General features: G+C 42.1%; 1 protein-coding gene across 3 annotated transcripts in view; it reads left to right on the top strand.

Moving 5' to 3' along the window:
* Nucleotides 1-23,629, top strand: part of LOC119708107 (heat shock transcription factor 2 binding protein) — a 31,434-nt gene extending 7,805 nt beyond the window's left edge. For 2 of the 3 annotated variants that reach the window (XM_038154057.1, XM_038154069.1), the window contains exons 4-8: nucleotides 2,795-2,944; nucleotides 6,825-6,963; nucleotides 8,335-8,452; nucleotides 12,868-12,971; nucleotides 22,764-23,629. In XM_038154057.1, the coding sequence (XP_038009985.1) occupies nucleotides 2,795-2,944; nucleotides 6,825-6,963; nucleotides 8,335-8,452; nucleotides 12,868-12,971; nucleotides 22,764-22,972 (720 nt within the window). In that variant the 3' untranslated portion in view covers nucleotides 22,973-23,629. The remainder of the gene's footprint in view (nucleotides 1-2,794; nucleotides 2,945-6,824; nucleotides 6,964-8,334; nucleotides 8,453-12,867; nucleotides 12,972-22,763) is intronic. The other variant, XM_038154079.1, reaches the window with a different exon arrangement.
* The last annotated feature ends 364 nt before the right edge of the window (nucleotides 23,630-23,993 follow it).

Here is a 23,993-nt window from a genome sequence, read left to right as displayed (position 1 = left end):
CCCATGGTTCTTGTTAATACTACAAAATGAAGGGCAGGTGGTTTGAGTTTATGATTTCTTTAGAATTAGTTTTACTTAAAGCATGGATAGTTCACTAGGAGCAGTTGTTTTGGTGTTTCTTCTCAAACCTCTTCTGTTCATGTCTTTGTGGTTGTGCAGTGTGTGGCAGTTGTCTGACTGGGTTCTGTTAAATGCCAGGGAGGTGTTTTTCAGTGGATTGTGCTCATGGTGTTGTGGAGTCCTTCAGCTTTCAGGATACAACAAGATGGTGTGTGTATATGAATGATTTTTGTTCCTGTTAATCACTTTTCTAGTGTTTTTCATTTGGTTGCTGTTCTGCTCTAGGCATCCTTGTGTAGAGTTTCTGAATTATTTTCTACATATTTATCTTCTGAAGGAGAAGAAAATTATTCACTGAAACAAACATGGAATAAATGCATTTCTGGTTGAGCAATGTCCTTTTCTGAGGCTGTCATAAATCAACATTTTGCATTCCAAATTCTCTGTGCAGAGCAGTATCACTGGTTAGGGAATTGCTGTGCTTTCTGAACCTGAGCAGAACTTGAAGTGCAGATGTTATTCTTGGCTGATGTCTCCTTTGTCTGTCTTTTTGCAGTTCCATACTTGGGCACTGCTGTTTTCTTGTGCCTTGACCTTTTCCTGAAGATGGTGGTGTTGCGTAGCACAGGGATTCTTGGTGATGTGAGCTCTTAGGAGCGTTGCTTCCAGCCAGGTTATTTGCTTTTGCAGGCTCTGTTTATTTTTCTGGCTCTTGCATGTACTATTTTGTTTTCCTTGCCTCATTGCTTTGTTCTCGTGTTGCTTTTGATCTATTAAAAATTCTGGCATTTTTTTCTGCTGGCTTTGCATGCTTGTTGGGGGATCTGGATTTGGTATTACTGGGGTTTATGTCTTACTCAGTATTAGCATCCAAATGCAAATAAAATATATTAAAGATACATTTCCCTAAGACTAGGACAGTGCAGAAAAGACAGGGAGAATATAGGGATTAGGCAGGAAGATGCCTGAGGGCATTTTGTGGATGCATATGGTGGCAGAAAAGTTGATAGGCCTGGAAGTGAGTCATGTAAAAGATGGAATTTGGCTAATTTGCTTAAAAACTATCAAAGTATGAAGAAATAAGAGACTTTTCCTGAGAGTTTCTGCCTATGGAATCAGCAGCAAGTGTGAGTCTTTTGCCTATATGGGTGAGAGAGAGAGTCCAGAGAGTAAATACACACAGAAGTCTACTTGAGAAATTAAACTTGAACTTTACAAATCCTCACCTGTGTGTTCCATCAGCAGCAGTGCAAATGAGGCAAGTGTGATCAGGAAGTAGTTGGTGACAGAGCACACACAGCTCTGTAGTGGTTGACAACATGTGATGTAAATTTTCAGATGAGTTTACATTTTGTTCTTTACAAACCCTCAACATGAAGCATTGAGGTGAACCCCAAAACCAACAAGATACTTAAAGTCTTGATGACAGTACACGGTTGAAAGTCTTGTTCTGTTTAGCTACTTTCAAAAGTGACATAGAAAAGATTCCTTCTCATTTCCCCATACCTCATCCTGACAGCCAAACACACCGAGAAGGCTGAGCTGAGGAAGGTGTTTTCTGCAGTGAATTTGAAAATGTCATGTGTGTAAAATGGGCAGAGTAAGATCCTTCTGTTTTTGGACATTGTGCAATCTGTGATTCTCTCTCTTTTACTACTTGAGTTAGCATAATTTTTCTGGACAGGCCTTGGTCTTTCCCTGCAGCACTAATACCACCCCACCTGGAGTCAGCTGGGAGCCCCCACCCACCCTGAGACACAGACTGCAGAATCCCTGCCTTGATCTGCCTGTCTGTGCTGGCTCTAAACCAAGAAGTGCAGCAGCTTTGCCACCCCTGTGGCAGCTGGTAGGAAGCCAGTGAGACCTAGAATCCTGCCCAATTCCATGATATCTTTCCAGCCAGCTTCCCATGTGATTGGAGAAAATACTGCCAAATGGAGGTTGTGCTCTGGTTCTGTAGGGTTGATCTGTTCCCTCTTTATGCTTTGTGGCAAGAACCACTTAGCAGCTCACTTAAGTGATCACAGAATCACTGTGCTACAGAACAGTTTGGGTTGGAAGGGATTTTGGAGTTCTGTTACCTCATTCCAGCCCCGCTGCTGTGGGCAGGGACAACTTTCACTAGATCAGGTTGTTCAGAACCACATGGATGCACAGTGGTGCCTTGGCTCTCTTGCAATGGAAGGTCCTCCAAACTTCAAACCTTAGGTGTGTTTTTTGGGCCTCTTTCTTGCTTTACCACTGCTGCTCAGGATTATGCCAACAGAAAAGAGCTGGAAGAGACAACAATATTTATCCTAGATATCCAGCAACTGTTCCGTGTTGGCTAGAATAGAAGCCTGTTGTGAAAAACAAAACAACCCTCCCCTCCTGTAAGATGTTTCTGTATCTTTTGGAAGGTGTCAGGGAAGGCTGGCCCCTGATGCTGAAATCCCCTCTCTCCTGAAGAGACATGGGGCTGTTTGCTCAGGGGGAGATGTCTCCTGCCAGGCTTCTCTAGGTGCCACTCAGTCTCAGTGGGTCACTTGGTTTGACCTTGTGGACAGTTTCTGGTTCCTGTCAGCCTGCACTGCTTAGAGACAGCTCAGGAGAGAAGGGAATGTGTCTGCAACTGCTCTGAGTTACCCTCCCTTTTCAGAGATGGCCATGATTGTGTTTCTTGTTCTGTCCCTTAGCCTAGAAACTTGGTGTGGGAGACGTGAAGTGCAACCAAAATTTTCTTCCGCTGTTCCAGGAGAAGCTGGACCTGCGGCAGCAGCTGAACGAGGCCAAGCAGCAGCTCCTGCAGCAGGCGGAGTATTGCACAGAGATGGGAGCAGCAGTGTGCACCTTGCTCTGGGGAGTGTCCAGCAGTGAGGAGGCTGTGAAGTCCATTCTAGGAGGAGTAAGTATGGCAGGTGAATAGTGGTTCCTGGGAATGCCCTCAGGCCTTTAAAACAATATCTTTAAAATCAGGGCCTTGCTGTGGAGCACACTTTAAGGATGTATTTCAGAAACTGTCTGGACAGCAAAAATGTTTTCTGGTTTGCACGTTCTTTGGGAACCATCCATTCTCATTTAAGAAGGGTTAGAGCTGTGAAGAGTTATGAATAAATGCAGTAATTATTTCTTTTGTTAACAAATGAGGGTTATCTGTTTTCCATCACACACAGCTAAACTGAAGCAAGGCTACAGTTAGCACAACGTAAATATCTTCGCAAGCTAGCAGAAGGAGAGAATATTTCCTGGGCACATGCAAGAGTTTCCATGCCTGTGGAGAGCTTGGAGGAGCTATTTCCATAGAGAAAAGACAGCTCCATTGATTATCAACTTCTTTAAATCTTTCTGCTGCCGTAATACGGGAATGACTCTTGGAAATTGAGACCCTCACTGCTCGTGGATGTATTAAATCATCAATATTAAACATGGGCAAGTAGACTACTTAAAAAAAACCCCAAAATAACAAACCACAAAACAGAAAAACAGTTAATGACAATGGTATTATTGCAGCTATCATGATTTCACTGCCAAGTGCAGCTGATGGAATTAGGAGGGACTAAGGAAACAAGCCTGATAAAAAATATGATTTTCATTCTTGACACAGCCAACATGAGAAGGAATTGCTGTATTTAATCTGGGTGAACTGATGCCACAGTTTCTTTTGGCTTGATTTTTCAGCAGCATGATGAACAGCTGAGTGAATAGGATTAGTTCATTATAGTAAGTGGTAAACCAATGTGTTTGTAAGAGTTGTTCCAGTTGGGTGTTCCAAAACACAATTACAACTTTATATTGGATATTAGAAAGCTGTACAGTGATGCCTTATTAATGATAACTTCTGATGATTCCAAATGCAAGCAGCAGCAGTTACTAGGAAAAACATCTGTAAACATTGTATAAAGCATCGAAAATTCAAAGAACTGAAGGCTGGTTGTTGAAAGCAGTCTTAAGTATTCAGTTGAATTAGTTAAAAACAAAACTGTTGCCTGAAGATTTGTTTGAAGGTAAAAAACCCAAATGTGAAGATGCTATACTTCAGGGGTTAGGTTGGTTTGAAATGCAAACTAGTAATTTCCAGCAGTCATTAAAGCCTGTTGAACTGCTGTACTTCTGGTGAAGATCAGAGCAACATTTGGGGGCATAATTTTCTTGGGATGGTGCATTTAACACTGTGAGAAACGTGCCTGGGCTTGGAACAAGACTCCCAGGAAAAGCATAAATGGATTGTGTGGCATTGTGTCAACTACAGATTGCAACTGGCAGTGAGTCAGGTCATTAAAAGATGATGGAGATTTGTCATACAACATATTTGGTTTGGGTTGTTTTGGGACAAGTTGTACAGCCTGTAGCTTCTTCCCTCCTCCCCTCAGAAGGTGCTGTGAGCACGCAAATGCATGAGAACAGCAAGGGTGCTTTGAAACTGTTGCTGATATTTAAGCGCATGGGGAAGGTGGCATCAATTCAGAATCATGTCATGCCTCACAGAACAATGCCCAAGCTTTTTTCAGTCTTTGAAGCAATAAAGAAGTAGATCTTTCTTCCAGTCCTGTAATGCCAACGGAATGAAATTATGTTAGTGACCAATATATCTTTTGTGTCCATAAGGGTTGGGAAAATCAGAGCTTAAGCAGCAGATTTGAAATGTGACACAGGTAGTTCTCAAGGCAGTGGGGGAGAGGTGCCTGCTGGTTTTGCCCATGTTCCTAGAGAGAATTTGAAGAGACATCCAGAGAAGCACCATGAGAGAGTTTTCAAGGTTTCCTACCTGCATGTACCAAAAAAAGAAGTAAGTTAATTTCCATGAGATTGTTTTGGATGTCTTTCAAAAAGCTTCAACCAGATATGACAAGCTTCTCACATGGAAATATAACCTGGAGGTTTGATTTCAGAACAGCATCAAGGCTTGCCTCAGCTTGAGAAATTTTGGATCCTACAAGGTGTTTTGCTACTTCAGTTGTCTGATATGGTGACAAACGACTTTATATGTTGTGGCAGCAATTTTTCATGTTACCTGGAGCTTTCACACAGGAGTTCCACAGACAGCAGAGGGTTCATTGCACCATCTGAGCTCAAGCACCTTAATGGCTGCTTTCAGAACTGTCCTTATCTCAACATGTGTGGGTGAGGCGTTCTTCAGTCCCATGAAAATGCCATCAAGTTAATAAGGGACAGTGCAGAGTGTGCAGTGTTTGCTATTTATAGACCTGATGGGTCTCTGCTGGGGCTCAGCACTAGTTAAGTAGTGGCTGTGTGGAAAGGAGGATCAGCAGAGAGGGCACCAGTGAAACCTCAAGAGGCTGGCAGATAAAAGATTTCTCTTGTTTTCTGTGCAACATACCAACTGCTCAGGGTGCTTAGTACCCTCGTGTTCCCATGTGAATATGTATTTTCATAATGACTTGTTGGGCTCTTCATTTTCCCTCTTGCTTCTTTGAGCTATAGTTAGTGCTTCTGTTAAAATTGCTGTCTTGGAGGAGTGGTGTCCATATAAAAACTACGTCCAGCACATGCAGAATTGTACTTACCTTTCTCCTCTTTCTCCATGATGCCTTCATTCCTGTTGTTCTGGGGCCACAGCATCATTTGTGAAGGTACTGTGTTGACTGAGCCTGCTTTTTGTCCCCTCTTGCTGAAGTCCCCCCACAGGAGCAGTGCATCTTTAATGTGGTGAATGTGCAGCAGTGGAGGAATAAATAGATGTTACCACTAGCTTTGCACATACTGTCAAAGCAGTAATTTTACAAAAGTATGAAGATTTTCAGTCACTTTACGAAATGAATAAAAGTTCAGGCATTTCTTGAACTCTCCCATTGGGTCACTTTTGGGAATGACTAAATGTTTCATCTGCTTCATGAAACAATTGGAAAAATTATTAAAGACACTGGGAAACCCAGCATAATGGGCTCTCTGCCACACAATTTTGGTTATGAAAGCCTTCATCCTCTGTGTGAAATAGAGTTCCAGCAGTGTTTTACTAGTCAGAATTACCAATAAATAGAAACAGGTCTCTCCATCCTTCTTTGTGGACTCTGCACCTCAGGCCAGGCTCTTTGACCTGCCCTGAGCTTTGTACCAGCTGGTGCTCCCTCAGCTGAGATATGTCTAAATGGAGGAGGATTGCAGCTGAGGGGAAAAGATTCCCAAATTACAGCTGGGCTCCTGTTCATGTGCTCTGCTGTGGTGATTATTTTTTCTCACGTGACATGGTTGACTTGAGTACAACCTGTGACCCAGGAGAGACCTCCATTTCCTTTTCCAAGGAACTTCTGCATAGCCTGTTACTGTTATTGAGCAATTAATGAGTCCTATTAGGATCCATTTGAATTCTGCTTTTTTTTCCTGGAGACTTCATTGTTTTCTTAGGAGTTTCATGTTAAGTCTCCAGTCTTCAGCTGACTTTGACAAAAGCTACTGTAGTAGGCCAGGTGAATGTGAAACACCTGGTACAATTACTGCAAAACAAAGAGATAGCATTCTTACTTCTGATAATAAGCTTTAATTCTGCTGGTTGATTATATATTATTGTGTGCTTCAGGGGTAGATATGCAGTAGTTCAGTTTTATGAATAAATGTGGCCTTGGGTAGTTTCCTGTTTTCTTCTAAGCTAGTGGTTTCAAATATTAGGGGATCAAACATGTCACTCAGTGAATACATGGTATTTTCTGTTGCTTATTTGAAGTAACTGGATATTTTAATAATTTGGAAGATTGACCAGTTTTACTGTAGCATCTAATAATTATAGTTGCTGTAGTGTGTGTAATCTTTCTTCTCCTCCATACTTGCAGAGTAAAGCAGTAAAGTTTTTCACAATCACTGCTCAGACCATGGAGAGCTTTGTGAAGTCATTAAGTGAAGACATGAAACAGCAGGATTTGGATTCTGAGGAAAATCAGTTTGTGTTAGCTTTGGCAGGGATCGTAACAAGTAAGTTAATGTTGTGTCTCAGAATAGCATTCCACACCTACTGGGAATGTGCATTGCCTCATAGGAGCTGCAGTAAATGCAGCTTTTCAAAGTTGACACTGTTGATATCTTGGGTGACTTTCTGGTTTTCTAAAGTTCTAGCAAATTTTGTTACTGACACTTCTGTTACAAGCTGTGCTTCTGTGCTGCCTGTGACATCGTTAAGGACTAGACAGGTAAGAGCCGCTGAGTTCTGCAATTCCCCATTGCATCCCTCAAGTCTGGAATGAAACAAGAACCATTGTACCAGTCTTGTATGTTCACATTAGTTGGTACACATGGAGCAGTTTGCTTTGTGAATCAGCAGTGATGCTAACATCGACAAGGTTACAAATTGCAGATGGTGCAAGTAGATCAGCCCCAGCTTAAGGCACGGACTAAGGATTTTGAAAGTGCTTAAAAATTTTCTTACTGTCAGATACACCACACTGTCACTGTATAAGAGAAGGTTCTAAATCTGACTTCCATGCTAAATATATTTTTCTAGGTCCAGAAAATAAGTAAAAAGCCACGTACCTGTTGTAGAATGACTGTGCTTGGTTTGGGAGGCTGGGAGGCTGATACATCATCTGAATTTCTGTGAAACTGTAGCTATCAAAATTACACTAAAGACATGATGCAAGATAGACAGAACAGTGGATATTGGTGTAAATAAGTGATTCTTGAATGAACAGCTTTTCTGAGTGTGGGATTTCTAGATGTTGGGATTGTCAATAAAGATAAATAAAATAATAAAATTATTATGTGATGCATTATGCCACTGTACTAAGTAGGGGGCAGGTATAAGGGAAAATAATAAAGGGAAGTCTGCTTTGGAACAGTAGCCTTTGCAAATAATTTTGTCATTTGGTTTGTGCTTGAATAATTCCACACTCGCAGAGAGGTAGGAAAAAAACTTTTGTTGAGTAGATGTTCAAAAGAGTTTTGGTTGTGTGATGTGCCAGGTGTATTGAATTGAGTGATTGTAAAACTCTGCAATCCTGTTCCTTTAAAGTGGGACCTGTAATGATCAGCTTTGTTGCAGTCACACATTACCTGTGGGTGAATAGGGCCTTTTGTTTCACAATTTACTGTGTTGCTATTGGAACACTGGGCATTCTGAATAAATGCTTTGTTTACCAATGCAGAATTTTGAAGGAGCTTGACCGGTGTTTGTTGTAAATTTCAGACTACATTTACCTACTAGAAAATACTGTGTAGGTAAATGCAGTCTGAAATTTACATCCATGCCATAGTTCATTCTTTGCAGCTGACCAATCTTTTTAGTGGTGCTGATAATTAGCAGAAACTTCTGTGTGAAATCTGATGGTGATGTTTTGGGCTTTCCCACAGACGTGGCTGCGCTGGCGTGTGGCCGTGAGTTCCTGGTCAGTTCCAGTCGGGAATTACTGGACACGATGATGCATCTCCTGGGAGACATGAAGCCGGGACTCTGTAACAAATTTAAAGTGTATGTTGACTTTTCTTGCCCCTTTCAAATGAAATGCATTATCTTGCAGTGCAGCTCAAGTGATGACAGTAGTTTTCCCACTCTCCCATTATTTCTTTCCTGGAGAGGAAACGTAATTTTTGGAAGCTCTTTTCCCAGTAGTGTTCCTTGCGGATATACTGGGCTTGACTACAAAGCTTTATCCAGGTTTTGTGTCTCTTGGGAAGTCTCTTAAGCACCATAATTCTGTAAAGGTGAGCAGGGGTGCCCTCTTCTAGCCTGGGAGGGGGTCATAAGTTTGGTGTGAAATAAGGAAGGTGTGTGAGGTCAAGTTTTACAGCAGAGAAGATGTGGGAAATGTGAACTCATTTTTATTCCCTCCTAATACGAAGTGTAAAATGTTGCATGTCCTTAGTGAAGAAAGTGAGTTATGGAGCTGCTAAGAGCAAAAATTAAATCATTTTAGGCTCTTTAGCAGCCAGACTCACCACGCACTTCAGTTTGTAAGAGGCAATGCCTGTAAATTGACATTGCAATACAGCTCTAAAGGCAAGCCCTGTTGCACAGTTCAGCTACTGCAAAAGTCCTTTTCAGCTGATGGAGAGATTAAATAAACAATTGTCTTTGCCTTTTTCTCCAGGACCTTACAAGCTGAGGATGTATGGCCTTGGTTGAGCAAATTACTGTGGCCTAACGAGTGGCTCATCTGCTGAACTGTGGGCACTGGCTCTGTACACCTGGTTCATTTGTTCATGAAGGTGGTTTGAGCCACTGTGGTGTTTTTTTCATAAATACACAAACAATTCATGCCCCAGGCAGCTGTCACAGCTCAGCTGACAAACAGCAGCCCTGTCAGCTCCAGTAGCTTGACCACATCCAGGCACACATTCAGGCAGGTTGGATGCGATAGTCATGAAATCAGGCTTGGTCTCACTTTGGAGAGGTTTTATCTTGCCTAACCTCAGCTGTCAGAGAGGGGGATGTCGAGCATTTGCTGACTGCCTGGGCTCCTTCCCACACTCACTGGGAAGAGATGGTGCTGTCAGGTGATTGCTCATGTGAGGGGGAGCAAGTTGCCCTCTGAAGGTGTTTGCCTTTCCCTGTTGGGTGGTGAGGGGAAGGCTGAACAGCCTGTGCTGTAGATAGTGGCTTGATGATTTGAGATCAGTTATTCACTCTGTTTCCCAAGCAGTGGGCTTGAAGGTCAGTGGTAGGGGTTTTTTGAGACTATCCCAACTGAAAGAATTGCATGAGAATCTCAGTTTATGAAATAAAAGGTAATTTGTGCCTTCATGTGTATAAAAAATCAAACCAACCAACCAAACAAAACCAAAAAACAATCCTGAAAAGGGGATCCATGCTGTTTCAGAATCTGTGAACAGGGTAAAAAAAAAAGAGGACTTTGAGAGGAGGAGGGAAGATGTTTCTACACAGACACTCTGAATTTCAGATGGATATGTGTCTATGGGTTCAGATAAACTATTTTTGATCATTTCATATTGTATTAATGTGATTGGATTTGAGAGCCTTTCTTTTGAGTTTATGTCTTGGGTTGCTTGTTATTATACTTCAAAATCTGCTTGCTTTGCAGAAGAATTACCCATGGTGCTGTAAACTTGGCTGCCAGTACAGCACTGCTGGTAAAATATGCATAGAACAATCCCATGAGGTGGCAAGGAATTCAACAGGGGCCAGCTTGGTAGGCTAACAAATGGAGGGGAGCTTGGAAAAGAGGTTGCTCAAGGTGGTTGATAAGTGAGAAATATTAAGCATGTGTTACAATAGCTTGAATTTTTTTTCCTTACTCTGAACTTGCCATTGGATTAAAAAAAAAATGCAGTATTCTGACATTAGAGCAAATGCCAGAAAGGACATTTCTTCATGGCCTTGTCAGAGAATGAGGGAGCCTAATTTGCTCAAATGTTTTAATGCAGAATGTTTCCCTGTGTTTATCTTTCATGTCCATAATCAAAAAAAGAGTCCTTTTTTTAATTTATGAGCTCTGGATGTGTCTTGTCCCTGTTCAGTTTGAAAAACCTGTTACTAACACTATATTTTTTCTTACCCTTTTGGGGAGTTTTACAGCTCTCCAGCTCAGAAAAGAAAGGTTTTGGAGGGTTGGTTGATTTGTTTTTAAATTGTTCTTTGCATGTAAGGTTTTTTTAGCTGCTGGTTAACCTTAATCAGCATTTTCATAAGCAGATGTGTCAGAACTCCTTTTTGTCCTCCCATAGGGAGCATAAGCCAGGACAAAATGAAAGACAACTGTGAGACAAGGATATGAAGGTTTCCGTAAATTCTAGTGCAATTTCAAAGTTAGGTGAAGATGGACTCTGCAGTCATCATAAATAATGTTTGCACATACATTTATTTACATATTCATACAGACAGATAGATTTTTAAAACTACACCTCACAGGTGAAAATGTCTGTTCATTACTCTGGAAATGCAATGTATTTTTTCTTAAAACATCACCATGGTGTTGCATGGGAGGACATCAACTTGTAATGCAATCGGTTGAAGAAAAAATTTGGCTTTTAATTTTAAATGCTGTGGTTGTCTTTTGCTTGGTTCTGAGATTTTATGATTATTTTCTAGGTTTAATTTTCAAAAATATTTTTCATTGCTTTGTGACAAATCAGGGGAAACCGTGAGTCTAGTTCTACACACAGCAGTATCAAAGTAAGCTGATAAAGAGAGGAATTCTCTTTCTTGTTCTAGCAATCCTGTGTTCTATTTGGATGAATATATTAACAAAAAAATTACAGGGAGAGCCTGTTGCTTACTCCAAAACTGCTGTGATATCCACTGTAGTGTGTGAGTATGGAATAAATAAATCCCAGGCATCAGCCTGAGTGCTGAGACTGAAATCTCAGGGGTGTCCTTGCCTTTCTAAATAGCAGATGTGAAAGACTTTAGGTTTTCTTCTCAGTGGTGTAGGGTTTGTTCAATGTTTGTAATTGTTACACAGTCAATAAACATTTACATAATTGTTTGTAGCTGTAATTAAATGGTTAAGAATATTCAACTTTGCTTGTGTGGCAGTTGAAAGTAGCCAGTAAAGAGACATATTTAAACATAATAGTACATTTTATATACTAATCCCATGTATTAACAAGACAAGAAAGGGCTTTAGCTGTGCATTTAGTTCTAGATTTTAAAGAAAACATTGACAGATAGAGTAGTACAAGATGTTAATTAAATTTGGCTTGTCTAAGTAGGAATAGAGTATAAAATGTGTAATCAAGACTCACTTCACATTTTAGAAAAAAACACCAGAAAGTATTGTTTATCCAGTAATCATTTGTGTCAGGTTTGCTTCAATAAGCACTTTTGCAATTATTATTGCAAAAAATATTTACTAAAATGTGCTTATTTTGGAAGTGAAGGTGGTTATAAAGGGCCTGGAAATGCTTCTCTGTTGTGCCTAGGTGAGTGTGTTTAATTAAATATGCTGTTATGCATTAATATGCCACTGCATTGGCTTGTGGGGTGTTCCAGCACTCCAAAAACTTCAGCACTTCCCTGGATCACCAGCACCAGTCCCTTTTGTCTGCACAAAGCAAACAAGTGAAATAAAAATACAAACACAGCAGCGCCTTTTTACGTCACTTTATTTCTAACTGCAAATGTCAAACAGATTAAGGGTAAAAGACATTCTCAAGAAATGTTAACATTGCCATTATAAGATGATGGTTTATTGATCATTTCCATTCTGGGTGATTATAGGTAGTGCAGCGCTCTTTTGTCAGGGCTTGTTCTGGGAGCCCAGAGCTGCAGGGGCTGGATGAAAAGCAATGGATGGCCTTTACCAGCTGCAGTTTCAGATCCAGAGCACCTCTCCCTGCTTGGCAGTGGCCGCTGGTGCAGTAGATTTAATAAATCTGCTCTTCCTTCTTTCTCCTCCTTTATAATCAAACTCAGAGCACATAAATGGCACCTCTTAAAACTCAGTTTAGCCTGAAATGGGTCACTACTTTTCTCCTTTCTGAAGGTGTCCACAGGGTGTCCAAAAGTCTGCTGGTGGCATAGGAGCTTAAGCCATGAGCTCTTGTTTGAGAATTGGATGTGAGGTGTGAAGTGAATTTGGAATTAGCATTTCCCTTTTGTTTGGACATGGTGGCAGTGCAGTGACACACAGGTTTATCTCAGGCATGAGAGAGAGCAGTAGCCAAGCTGGCTCCAGAACAGAGAACATTCCAGCCCCTCCTTGAGACCTTCTTACTCTTTTCCATGTGTTTGGAATATGTGATTTAACAGTAGAAACAAAGGTTTGCACAACATTGCTTATATATAATTTGAGATTATCTCTGTTACCAAAATATAAATTATTAGCACAGACTTCTGCGTTGGTACATACTTGACACAAATGGCAAAAGGTGCTGAAGCATGCAAAGAAATTAAAGGCCCTCAGATCTCCTTTCTTTCAATTCTAGGCTAATGCTAATGTCACTTTACAATGTGAGTATCAACTTGAAAGGCTTGAAGTACATCAGTGAAAGTCCAGGTTTTATTCCCCTGCTTTGGTGGCTGTTGAATGGTAAGTTGCTCTAAGAACCTCGTAAACTGTGACTTTCAGGATTTTGTAGATTTGCAATAGATGTTGCAAATAACAAACCAGAAATTTATGTCTGTAACCTGATTAGCTTTTGATAGAATAAAAGTAAACATAAAGGGCAGATAGCTGGAGGAAGGAGATGTGCATTTCCCACAACATTTTTGACACTGTATGTAGTATTCCATTTATGTGAAGTTTGAGGGTGGTAGATTTAAGAATAGGGAATGGAGAAATTTGATGAAGTGTTTTTTAAAAAAGCTACTTGTTTCCTCATGCCAACTTTAAAATACGCCTTAAGGGGAAACTACATATCAGTTCACTACCATTAGCACAGGAAAATGTACACATTTGGGGGGAGGAAGCCAAGTCTGTAACTTCACTGTCCCATTGCAAAAGTGTCTCTTTCTAAAGAGAGGCCTTGTGCTCTAATAGGATTTGGGGCTCCAGGGCTGGAGAGCTATTCCCAGCCGTGCCTTTGGCCAGTGCAGGACTCCAAGGACGTCAAGGACTCGTGTTGTCACTGTCAGGTGCATGAGTGACATCAAGGCTCTGCTCTTTGGGAGGCTTCAAATCCCTGAGCAGGAGCCAGCAGGGATTGACGTTGGACTGGGCTGGCAGCTGCATGCACAGCTCGTGAGGGACAGCAGGGGGACAGAGCTGTGACACTGCCCTGCCTGCGCCTCCTCAAGATTTATGAGGAGATTTTAGTGTGCAGACAGGACTGGGGAGGTTAATTATCCCTCTGTGCTGCTAAAACCTTGCTGGAGTATGACTGGTAAATACTTAGAGCAGCTGAAATGAGGGAGGTTGCATCTGCTTTTTCCAGACATTATTTTGATGCTGAGTTTTTGAAAAAGCTTTGGTTAGGGTTGGTAAACTGAAAGCTATTTGTATAGCTCATGGTTCCCTTAACTGTTTTACAGAAAATGTAGCTGCTCAGGCTTTTAATCAAATAATTTCCTGCTGTGAAATGCCACAGGCTCTCTCTTCCAAGGTCTCAGGAAATTAAGTAATCCTTGTAAGGGAAAACACCATTTCTATTGGGGTTTTTAATAAATTTTGGTAAAAATGGGATCCTCAGAGAACCTCCAATACATGGTACTTTGTTCAGCTGTGGTTTGAAATTTTCCATGTTTTAGTCCAGGTTTTCCTTTTAATTTATGTTGGCTAATATATACATAAGCTGTTCTAGCAAAAAATACCAACCCAATACATCCTCAAAGAATCCTGTCTGGCTGTGAGTTCCCAAATATGCCCTTCCAATTGTTGTGATAAAACAAAAAAGATAATAATTTGATGCAGTCTGTTGTCCAAAAAAGGCTCCTAGGTCAAGTAAGAGGATGAAATGGGAAACACTTGTAATTAATTTGCAGCTACTAATGGAAATGATAAGTAGAAAGGCTACTCTGCAATTTGGAAGTGCTAATTGCTTCTGGTTGGGTTGTAGAAAGAAGGATGATCATGGCTAATTCCTTGACTTTTTGATAATAAACTTCTCCAGTTACAGCAAGGGAGGAAGATTCTCAGATAAAGCAGTTCTGCAGGTTCAGATTCCTGACTTTGGAGGAAGTCTGCTTTCTGTCAAGAGAGAGCTGCCTGGTTTGGGTATCAGATGAGGGGTCAGATCCAAGACCTGATCTTGTTCCCATCATTTTGTGTGAGATCTCCATACTTTTCCAACATTCAATCTACTTCTAAATATCTCTACTTGGAAAATTCAGCAGCTTCCTCCCACTCTTGCTCCTCTCCTGTTTCCCTGACCAGCATCTTCAGGTTCTGCTAGCCAAGGTTCAGCTCACAAACACCTGGAGCTGCCACACGTGTGTATAAGGTCCTGTTTTCCATGCAGGAGAGTAGAGCACTACCCTGTGCTGGCAGAGTATCCTGGATGTGCTGCCTGCCTGCAGGAAACTTCTTCAAAGCCTGTTTTGATTAAGGCTTATGACATGACAGCTCTCCAGATTTGTATGCTTTTATCACCATTCCCACTAAGAGAGGCCCCAGAAATCCTCCTCTGATTTTTTTTCTTTTCAGAGAATCATCCTGTTTGCTTTTCCATTGTCAATCTCCAAATGTCCATGACCTCAGCTTGTACATCAGGCCCATCCTTCTCCCACTGCCTTGTATGCAGCTGATAACTCCCTCAAATTCTTTCTCTGAGTTCTTAGTCTCTGCCTAGCCTTGTTCCCTGAAGAAGAATGTCCTTCCCATTAAATGAAGAGAGGAAAATAATTGACTCGCTTTTCTTTATTTCCCTTTGTTGTGTCTGAGGCAAAGAGGGATTGGATTCAGGTTGTCTCACAGCATTTTTGAAGAGACAGAAATGTGCCTCAATGTTGAATATGCCAATTGGAAGAGAAGGAAGGGAAAAAAATCTAATAAAGGTTCCTAGGGGAGTAAGAATGTTAGCAGCAAACTGTCCTGCTGTCTTTGGGAAACCTGGATGAGCTGGTGTGACTTCATGTTCACTAACAAGAATTCTTAATAGCTCTTTCTGCTGGAGGCTGTACTGTCTCCTACTCATAGGAGAATACCAAATGTTTGACACAATTTTTGAAGATAATGCAGGTCTCTGTAGTTTTATCACTTCATGGGGTGGGCTGTCTTTCTCTTCCTTTTTTCCCCTTCCTTTTTAAAACTTTCTAAAAGATGGACACCCTTTAATAACCAACACTGATCACTGGATCCTCTGTGTAGGTATCAGCTGTGCCTGCCTACACCTTCCCAGCCTGGCACCAGCATAAAGCACATGAATGATGACTCAGATTTCTGTCCATGGAGCAGCTTGTGGGATCAGTAGAGTTCTGCTCTTGTGGAGCACCATTTGTTTGCAGAGCAGCTGTTCCCATCTTGGACAAGATAGGCGGCTTTAGTTTCCTCCATCAGCTGCTGTCCTTGTGTTGGTGTCCTGGCTGAGGGTTTCACATAACTTTCAGATTTAAAGAAGCCCTGTCCTCAGCCACAGAAAAAGAAGCTTGTGTCATATTGGGTAGAAATCCACCTGGGATTTGTCAGTATTTTTTTTCTGGTGCTTTCCATCTAAAGACCTCCATTCTGTAACTCCCAAAGAAGTGGATTGGAACATTACTCTGCCAAGGATCTCTTGAAGAATAAGAAATAACAATCAGCTCCAGTATTAATAATAAAGACTTAATATTTTTCAATTTTGATCATGCAGAACATCTGCCAACAAATGAGTGCTAGAGAAAAGGAGTCTAGGCTCTTCTCTGCTTTCTGTTTGGTCAAGGTTTTTTGGTTGGTTGGGGTTTTTTAACACTCTGTGTCTTTATTTTGTTTTTTTTTCCCACTTTTCTTTGAATGCAGGCAGTTTAAAAATTTTGTCTCTTTGGATACTTGAGAAAGCGTGGAATTCAGAGACACTTTGTCAGTGACATTTCTTGTCCATAGCTGGGAAATTGCTCCAGGTACTTCATTAAACAAAACACAAAAAGAGAACTAGGACTAATTTTAGATCTTGCCCTTCAGTTTCCTCCACCACAGTTCCATGTGGAAATCCAATTTTGTTTATCCAAATTCTTTGCAAATGATGGTCTCTATTAGAAATGCTTGTATGAAGCAGATTCTCACTCTGCTGTCTGCACCCTCAATATTTGCTTTTCATTACTAACTCTGAAGGTTTTCTGTCTGAATTTGTTATGGCTGTGAGAGCTTTTGAAATTTCAGGTTATTTGCATGGCAGCATGTTATTTAAAAAACATCTGGACAAACAGAACCATCATATTTATAAACTGATGTCTGCATTAAAACAAATTTTCATTCATAAATCAAACCCAGTCTTTCAAGTGCTCAACAATTTCATCCTCTTGTCATAGAACCATAGAATATGCTGAGTTGGAAGGGACCCATCAGGATCATTGAGTCCAACTCCTGACCACACAAAACATCCCAAGAATCCCACCATGTGCCTGAGAATGTTGTCCAAATGCTCCTTGAACTCTGGCAGGCTTGGGGCTGTGACAACTTCCCTGTGGAGCTTATTCTAGTGCCCATCCACCCTCTGGCTGAAAAACCTTCTGATATCCAGCCTAAACTGCCCCTGATTCATCTTCATGCTGTTCTTCAGATGACGAAATCTATCTTGAGGAGAGGATTGCCCTTTAAGACCCCATCCATTTGGGTAAATGCAGGGATGTCAGCTCTGACGCAGCGTTCCCTGAGCCTCAGTTGTCTGGGAGGCTGGAAGAGTGGCCAGGGCAAGTTTCACAGAATGCTTGCCCTTTTCCATACTCAGCTGCTTGCCCAGATGGAGCTCAGGGCTGTCTTTGCCATCTGAGCAGGAGCTTCTTGACAGGGTCCTTGCCTTGCCTAACAGCTCATGCAAATTGATGTTCTGTGAGGAGCAGTGTTATCCACCAGCTACAGGGCTCTGTGCAAATTCCTGTTCACTCTGATCCCCTGAGTAGAGGCCAGGCAAATTGGGACTGAATTGCTGCTTCAGTTTGGATCCTGGGAGTCTCTCTCAAGGATTTCCCTTATAAAAGCATGACAAACATGTCTCTGGAGGAGAGTGGGGAATTCTCCTTAGCTGAACTCCATGTGGGAGTAGCCACCCAGCCAGGGAGGAGACTGACAGAAACCCAGCTGTAACACAGGAGCTGGGGCAAAAAATCTGCAGAGAGAAAGTGCATTTGTGTCTGTAAGAATTGCAGCAGCAAAGCTTAGCCTTTTTTTCTACTCTGGTGTTCTCCCTGCTCCTTTTCCTCAGAGCATCTTTACCACAACATTTCTTGTCTCCTCAGACCTATCAACAGTATAGAAATGTCTGGAAAACTGCAGATGTTGCCTCAGCCCTGCCAGCACTGGCAATGCAAAGAGATCTTACTCGGGGGAAGGCGTGGCCGTGGCTGTCTCTGTTGGATGTGCTGTGAACACAGAGAGTCTGACAGGCTCATTACAAGGCAAGGCTGAGAGGCAGATTGCTCCTTCCTGCTGGAATCAGACAGGAATTGAATTGAATCATATCTACAGCAGTGGTGGGAAAGGTTTGAATTTGTAAAGTCATAGGATGGTTTAAATTGGAGGGGCTCTTAAAGAGCATCTCCTTCCAACCCCTTGCTGTGGGCAGGGTCATCTTTCCACTAGACCAAGTTGCTCAGAAGTCCATCCAACCTGAATTTTAACACTTCCAGCAGGGATGAGGTATCCACAGCTTCTCTGGCCAGCCTGTGCCAGCGCCTTGTCACACACATAGTGAGGAATTTCTTCATAATATTTAATCTAACCCTCCCCTCTTGCAGTTAAAAGCCATTGCCCCTTGTCCTGTCACTACATTCCCTTGTACAAAGTCCCTCTGCAGCTCTCTTGTAGCTCCTTTAGGCACTGGAAGAGGCTCTGAGGCCTCTCCAAAGCCTTCTCCAGGCTGAACAGCCCCAACTCTCTCAGCCTATTTCCATAGCAGAGGTGCCCCTGCCCTCTGACCATCCTTATGTCCCTCCTCTGGACTCTCTCCAACAGATCCACGTTTTATATTGTGAGCTCCGGGGCTGGAGGCAGCTCTGCAGGTGGGGTCACACCTGAGCAGGGCGGAGGGGCACAATCCTCCCCTCCCCTGCTGCCCACGGTGCTTTGGATGCAGCCCAGGACACTTTTGGCTTTCTGGGCTGTCAGTGCACATGGCCAGCTCATGTCCAGCCACTCATCCACCAACAACCCCTGAGTCCTTCTCCTCAGGGCTGCTCTCAATCCCCCAGCCTGTGCTTGCGCTTGGAATTGCCCCGACCCGTGTGCAGGACCTTGCACTTGGCCTTGAGAACTTCTGTGCTCTTGTACACAGGCAAGGCTGTAAACAGGGTGCTGGCAATAAATCTTGCATTCAGGTGGCCAGGGGACCGTGTGGCCACGTGTAAATTGAGTTCACACAACTCTGAGCCAATTGTGGATAAGCTGTTCAGCATTGATGTAATGCAATTACTTAAACACTGCTGTAGGGGACAGTTCATCTGAGAGCCTGGTGCTAATGACAGATGTGACTAAAATCCATCCACGTTATCAGCTGCCTTTTGTCAGTGACCGAAAGCCAGTGACATCAAACTGAGCTGGCAGCTTGCAGGACGTCAGCCAGCTCCAGCAGTTTCAACACCTTGGTGAAATTACATCAGCACCTCACGATGGTTTGTGATCCTGGCTGAGGCAAGCAGCTTGATTTCTCCCCCTCTTCTCCAGAAATAATGGTGATAGTTCTGAAATTGTCGTTGGAGATGTGTGTGCTGGTGGTTGGGAGGATGTGATGCACTGATTTGATTACAGCTAAAGGGTTTTTTTGATCTTGTACAAACAAAATGTTACGCAGCTAGTGTAGAAATGACTAAATCTGGAAGCTGTTGACATAAATATAATGCTGAATAATGAAGATTCCTTACATTTCTCTGAGTGCTTTGTAGACAGGGCTTTTAGAAAACGTCCCTAATGATATTGGAGACAAGAGAATGATTTCTCTGGTATTTTTTTAAAATCCTCTTAGGAAGCATGATTATCCTCAATAAGTAGTATTCTCAAAACCACATGTAATCCTCAGGGAGTGTATTTTAAGGCATATGTATTTATTTAACTCAGAACATCTCAGAATACATTCAAAACAATGGCAATCTGAGGTTAAATGTGTATTAAGTCATCTTCTGGTGCAGGATCATTTCCTTCCTTTGCTGGATGCCCGTGTGCCTAATCTGTTCTTCATTTGAGTGACTCAAACTGTTGAGCTTCCCTGGCTGCTGCTGGGGATTCTTCCTAGAACCTCTCTGCTCTTACTGGAAAACATTCTTGTTTGTCAAGCTGGAAATCATTTCCTGATCTCCTACAGATCCTCATTTTCTTGGCTCCCCTGCTAAGGCATCTCCCCTGATCGATTCTGTAATTTCTACAGCCTTTAAACACTCGCAGATAATACTAATATTGATTCCTGTAACAGTATTAATAACAAAGCTCTTTTCATCTTACATATATGAAGCTTCCCAGCAGTACTGCAAGCCATTAAAAGTATTAGTGGCTTTATTTCAAGGAGGAATAATGTCACACAGAGGAAGATTGTAAATGAACGACATAGATTTCACTCCCCAAAGCTTCTTTCTTCTTACCTATTTGGGCTGTAGTTTGTGGCTGCTGTTTCCAATGAATAAATGTAGAATAATACTAAGAACAGAAAAATGGAGAGGTGATCTGCGCAGAAATTGAACACTGTATCAGGCAAAAAAATAGGCCTTAAAAATACACAGTGTGGAAGTCATGGAGGCAAAAATGGAAGGCAAGGGAAGACAAATTCAAGGTTTTAGTCATATTTTGATTAGGTCAGAATAAGTCTGAAAACCAAAACTTGTACCTAGGTTTTTTCCGAAGGATTCACTGAAGTGTTGCTGGCCAGGAAATTGGACATAAAGTCTTGCTGTCTGTGAGGTTGAGCTGCAGCATTTCCCCAAGAGTTACGAGTGCTCATCCCTCAGGAAGTTGCACCTGCAGGTACAGCTGGAGGTGATGATGGAAAGAGACTCCTTTAGAGCCTTCAGCCTGGGTGTCAGCAGTAAGAGTGGCTGTGCCATGGGTCTGCAGCACTAATCACAGGGCCTTTATTGATCTGACATGGTTAAAATTGTCCAGCATGCCCAACAGCGAGGATTCTCATTGCACAGAAAAGGAGAAAATGCACGTTATTTTTTGGGTGTGGACAAAACCTGTGTCCTCAGATTACACCCCACTCTGCTGGTTTTCCAGGAGAAAGTAGAACTCCTTTCTTAAGAGGTTAACACTTGATAATTTCCATTTATGATGGAAAATGGGGGAAGAGAGCGAGAGAGTGCCTGTCTTTTGGGTGTAGATCAGATGTCACAATCTTTAATATTGTTCTTCAGCCTTCTGCTGTTGGGAATTACTTAAAAATCCCCATCTCAGCAGTAAGTTTCATGCTGAAATCCAGAGTCATCTTCAGTGTCCATCACATCCTGTTCTCTGTCCCCCAGGTGCTTTCAACCCTTAGGCTTTAATGAATAATTCTCCTCAGTCCTTTTTCAGGTCACCATTGCTGTGTGTGAAATAAGCCAGGAAAGGAAAGAACTTGCCTCAGCCCCACCAAATACCTCCTCCAAACTCAGTGCACTCTGGTTCATCACTGCACTGGTTTTATGCTCCTTCAGTGAGATTTTGGTCTCTCTGGTGATTTTGTGCTCAAAGTGATCTGAATTAATTTTGTCAACCTTTCTGCACAATCCTTTATCAAAAGCTTGCTGAAGACTAGGTATGCTAATGAAAAACACATTAAAAATGCATGGCACGTGGGACAAATAACTGCTTCAGCTGTAAAAATATATTAGATGTTTTCATTTGGAATATGCAGAATAGGGAAGTCTTTCTACCACATGCTTTTGATAAAGCTGTAAACCACTAAATGCAAATGGGCCGTTGCAAATGATTAAAATGTAATGCTCCTAATGTTTCAGTAATTAAAAATGCATCCTGTGTTCTTAGCAGTGGAGTTATTACATGTCTTCCTGGCTTAAGTCAGTCAGAGGTCTTTGCTGCATTTCCCTGGCACATTCCTGAGCAGCAGTGCTTCAATACCCATTTCAGTTTTGTGCAGACTGAATTAAACACTTGAAAGGTTGATATGTGGTTGCTAGAAAGTTTTATTAAGATTAATATTTTATTGAGCTTTGAGGAAATCCAAAGCCTCGTATAAAAAGAAATTAAAGAAAAGCCTGATGATTTACTGCAGATTGTTGGTCTGTTTGTTTTTTTAAGTCTGAATAATCATGGGATACAGTTTGTTCTGCTCTTAAATTGGATTGCATCCAACAGTACATCCTGGGTACTGACTGGATAAATTCAGGTTGATAAATTCCCTGCTTTACAGCAGTTTCAACATCTGAAAAACAAGAGAAAGTTTCCTGATTATCTCTCCCTCACAAACACTGCTGGGCAGAATCCGCTGAGAGAGGACAAAAATGTGGTTTTCAGGTACCTCCTAGAGCCAGCCAGCCAGCAGCAAACTGCACCTGAGAATTACAACACCTCTGTTGGGGAAGATGAAACAGGAAAGCCTTATAATATGATTGCCTGGCAAAAGATTTTGGGAATATGGAATCTGTAAGTGAGATTGAAATGAAAGCAAGCTTTGAGATACCTTAGTTACCGAACAACTGGAAAACAATGGTATGGCTGGCTGAAGGTAATCCCCTTTTGATGAAAGCATACCCTCTGCTTGCAGACAGGTCCGAGGGACAGAGCAGACCCTTCTCGCTTAGCAGAAGGGTCCAGAGAGTAGGGTTTAAAGTTTTTAGGGTTTAAAGTTTTTAGGGTTTAAAATGTAACACAGTATGGTAATGTAATGATTCTTCTAGGCTGTATGTAAATGCTATAGGATTTGTATCTTGTATTAGATTAGTTAGTGAGAATTAGAATATTCAGCAAAGAAGAAGATTTTATGGTATTGTAACGGGAACTTCGCTCTCTTTTACTCTTCCTCACTCTCTCATCCTCTTTACCACACTCTTGCCTTCTTTTCTCTTTACCACTCTCTTTACCTCTCTCTTCCTCTTGGGGGCCTGCTCCGAGCTGCAGCTGGCAGCTCCCAGCAGGGCCCCTGCACCCAGGCCCTTTGCAATAAACCCCAAGTTCCAAAACCTGCCTTCAGAGATCTCTCATCTCCGTCCGTCCCGACCGTCCTACCCCCCGTCGCTCCTACACACCTCCTTTATTCCCTCTCTGCCTGCTGGATCCTTTCAGACCCACTTCTAACAAGCCCTGGATGCTTTTCTTCCCTGCTTTCAGACCCGGACACAGAGGTTTGCCTGCACGCCCTGCGGCTGCTGCAGTCGGTGCTCCTGGAGCCGGAGGTGCTGGCCCGCTCGGGCGCCGAGGTGCGCCAGACGCTGCCCTTGCAGCGCATCGTCGCCCTGTCCCAGAGCCGCAACGCGGAGCTGCAGGCGCTCGCCAAAGAACTCCTCGAGGATCTTAAAATATTTGAGTACGAAGCGTAGAAGAGCTCCACCAAATGCTTACGTCTTTCCTATATTTTTATGCTGCAGGAGTTGTTGGAGATGGGCTTGACTGAAAAAAAAAAAAACCCAACAAACCCTCTGCCTGAGTTCCTCTGACAAAAATCCTTTTCGGGAATTCGAATTAACCCAGCTAAAATCCAACTTGGGAAAACCTGTTGGGTTTTAGATACCCAAATAAATCTTGGGTGGTCTGGTAGAGATGGGACTGGCTTAATTTCTTTGAGCAGAATTTTATTGATAATGGGTTTCCAAAATGGTCTGTGGTTATGTTGTGTATTTGCTGTCTAGATGGAGTAAAATATTCTCATTCCTTGAGAACAGTTCACTGCAGAGGTAAATAATCCTTTTGGTCCAACCTTAAAAATTACTGTACTACGAGGCAAACACTGTTGTCTGTCATAACTCTTCTGTGTCAGAATGCACCCCAAGTTCCAGTTTTATTGTTATTTCTCACCTCTCTCTTTGTATTGTAATAAAAGAAAACTGAAATTCTGTAGCATGTAACGGATTCTGCTTTCAAAATTTGTATTCAGCTTCACTCTTAACTGCAAGTCAAGCTGATCTGTTGCTGCCAGGCATGCTAGAAACTGGGCTATTGTTTTTAGAAAAGCCCTGAGAAGGGAAATAAATTGCTGTTGTCTGTGGTACCCAGTTGTGTGCTGAAGAGGCTAAAATGAGCTGCTGCTCTGTCGTGAGCAGCATCAAATCCCTCACAACCCTGGGGTTTGTTGGAGCTTCTGAGTACAGCTTGCTCATCTCAGGGGTAAATGCAAACACTTGGTGCTAGATATTGGTAGAATTTACAATGTATTTAGAAAATATTAGCATTCATTTCTGTGAATGAAACAGAGCCAGTTAAGTGAAGCTGTTCAAGGGAACAGCAAATGAGAAGTGCAGGTGTGGTATCACCTTTTTCCATACTAAAGTTATTGCACCTCATCTGGGAACTCAGTGTGTTAACAGAAAACAGTGTGGACTTCAAATTACACAAAATATGAAG

Source organism: Motacilla alba, chromosome 1, assembly GCF_015832195.1.
Source record: "Motacilla alba alba isolate MOTALB_02 chromosome 1, Motacilla_alba_V1.0_pri, whole genome shotgun sequence".
NCBI classification, from domain to species: Eukaryota; Metazoa; Chordata; class Aves; order Passeriformes; family Motacillidae; genus Motacilla; species Motacilla alba.
Note: the sequence above shows the minus strand (reverse complement) of the source record. Positions and strands in the feature narration are given on the sequence as shown.